Here is a 1,937-nt window from a genome sequence, read left to right as displayed (position 1 = left end):
CTTTAGGTGCAAGGCTTAGTCTCCCTCCTACTCTGGGACATTTGCTCTGTCCTGCATCAGGAGGACAACACCCATATTCCCCATCTCGCCAGCCGAAAGCAGCTCAGAAACCTGCCCGGTAATTCCCCTTCGGCCAGTATGGAACTACACTTCCCAGCATGCCGCTGTAACCCGCTGGGACCGGGCCTACGACAGAAGAGGCCGCGGAGAGAATATGTGTCATTTCCGCTGCGCAAGTGAACCCACGTTCTGTAGTCGTGAGCCGAGACCTGGAACGGCTTCCGGTTTCCGGTTTCGCGCGACGGAAGTGATAAATTGCGATGCGCCGGGCGCAGTGCGAGGTCGGAGTGGTGATGAGCCGTGTCCTCTGTGTACCCCGAGCACGGTGAGCCCCGGCGCGGTCTAGGCGGTGCTAGGGCGGGCGCGGATAGCGACGCACTCACTGCTCTCTCTCTTCCAGGGCCCTCCAGGCGCTGAAGTTCATGCTCTGGGCTCCCCGAAGCCTGCATCTGCCGCCCGGTGGCCCGCCTCGGGCCAAGACCCGGGTTGAGGGCGAGGAAGAGGATGACCCCAACCGCCCCATTCTGTTTTCCTTCAGCAAAGCCAACCCGTCTCGCTGGACAGTGGAGCATTCCTTGGGAAGGGATCAGCAGCGGCCATGGTGGAAGGTGCTGCCCTTCAGCTTGTCCCTCATGATTCTAGTCATTTGGTGCTTCTTTAGGCAGGAGACCAGCGCGGACGGATGGTTGAGACAGGTGTTAGAAGAAGAGGAGCCGGAGCCCAGCGATCCTTTTGAGGAAACTGGAACTCAGGCTGCCCACGGAGCAAGAACTTAAAAGGATGTCCACAGGGCAGGCAGCGAGGCTTTGACGTCATATTTGACCGTTTATGTTGCGGTTATGCGCGTTTCCAAACTGAAAGACTTGGATGGCGCACCTGGCCGTGCTGACCTGCGGGAAAGAGAGCAGAATATCAGCAGGTCGGAGCCTCCCCCCTTGCCTGATAATTGATGCCCAACGAATACGTCCAAAAGACTTTTCAGATCTATAGAAAAGGTTTTGGTTGCAGCGTGTGCTGTTAGATTTGTGATTTTGTTTCCAAAGTAATTTCGGTGACACTTGTAATCCAGTGTTATCCAGTTTGCAGGTCATTTGCTTTCGGAAACAGAATAACTGGTAGAAGAGTTAAACTTGTTACTTTATAATGTACTGTGGTGTGTATAAGTTGATATTTTACAAACTAACAAATTGATAATAAATTTTAATTTGCTAATGTGTAGGTAAGCCAGTCCCCTTTTTCTGCATCTCATTTTTTAAAAGGAAGGCTTTTAGTTCTTTTTCAATTCCTTTCTTTTCCTTTTTTTCCAGAATAGGAATTGAGGAAAGAAACCTAAATGTAAATTGTGAAATACATCATTCAATGGTACCTGAGTAGAATAAAACTGATGTTTTTCTTTTGACAAAGTATAGAGTTTTGGGTATCTAAATGATATGTTTTTCAAGTACTACTTAGTAGAAAACATGTTTAATTCTGAATTTAATACACGATGCAAAAAGATTTTATTAAGCTTCTAGTGGAAGGTTTTTTCTTGGCATATCTATGGTGCTGATATTAATTGGAAGTTTTTCTCGCTAGGATGTTTGAAAACCATTGGCTGGTAGTGTACTGGCTTCTCATAAGGCCTCTACTGAAGTGCTCTAAATATCTAACACACCTTGGTAAATTATGTTTGTCAGGGAAATGGGGCGGATACAAGTATGTGCATATTTTAAAAATGGAGAGACCAAGGTTTGGAAAGATTGACCTAATCATATCTCAGGTCACCTTGTCAGTCCCAGTGAGCAAAGAACTAAGACATCCTTTCTCTGACTTACTATGGTTGTGGTCTCTTTGGTTGTGAAGTATTTTGTTCGAGCAACAGGTATTTAAACTCGAAC

At 47.1% G+C, this 1,937-nt stretch overlaps 1 protein-coding gene across 1 annotated transcript; it reads left to right on the top strand.

Annotated features, from left to right (window-relative positions):
- The first annotated feature begins 241 nt into the window (after positions 1 to 241).
- On the top strand, positions 242 to 1,560 carry UQCC4 (ubiquinol-cytochrome c reductase complex assembly factor 4). Its single transcript, XM_039884868.1, has 2 exons — positions 242 to 385; positions 461 to 1,560. The coding sequence occupies exons 1-2, from the start codon at positions 321 to 323 to the stop codon at positions 834 to 836; spliced, it is 441 nt and encodes a 146-aa protein (XP_039740802.1). The 5' UTR covers positions 242 to 320; the 3' UTR covers positions 837 to 1,560.
- The last annotated feature ends 377 nt before the right edge of the window (positions 1,561 to 1,937 follow it).

Source organism: Pteropus medius, unplaced genomic scaffold (genome assembly GCF_902729225.1).
Source record: "Pteropus medius unplaced genomic scaffold, Ma_sr-lr_union100, whole genome shotgun sequence".
Lineage (NCBI taxonomy): Eukaryota > Metazoa > Chordata > Mammalia > Chiroptera > Pteropodidae > Pteropus > Pteropus medius.
The sequence above is the reverse complement of the archived record's forward strand: the minus strand, read 5'-3'. Positions and strand labels throughout refer to the sequence as shown.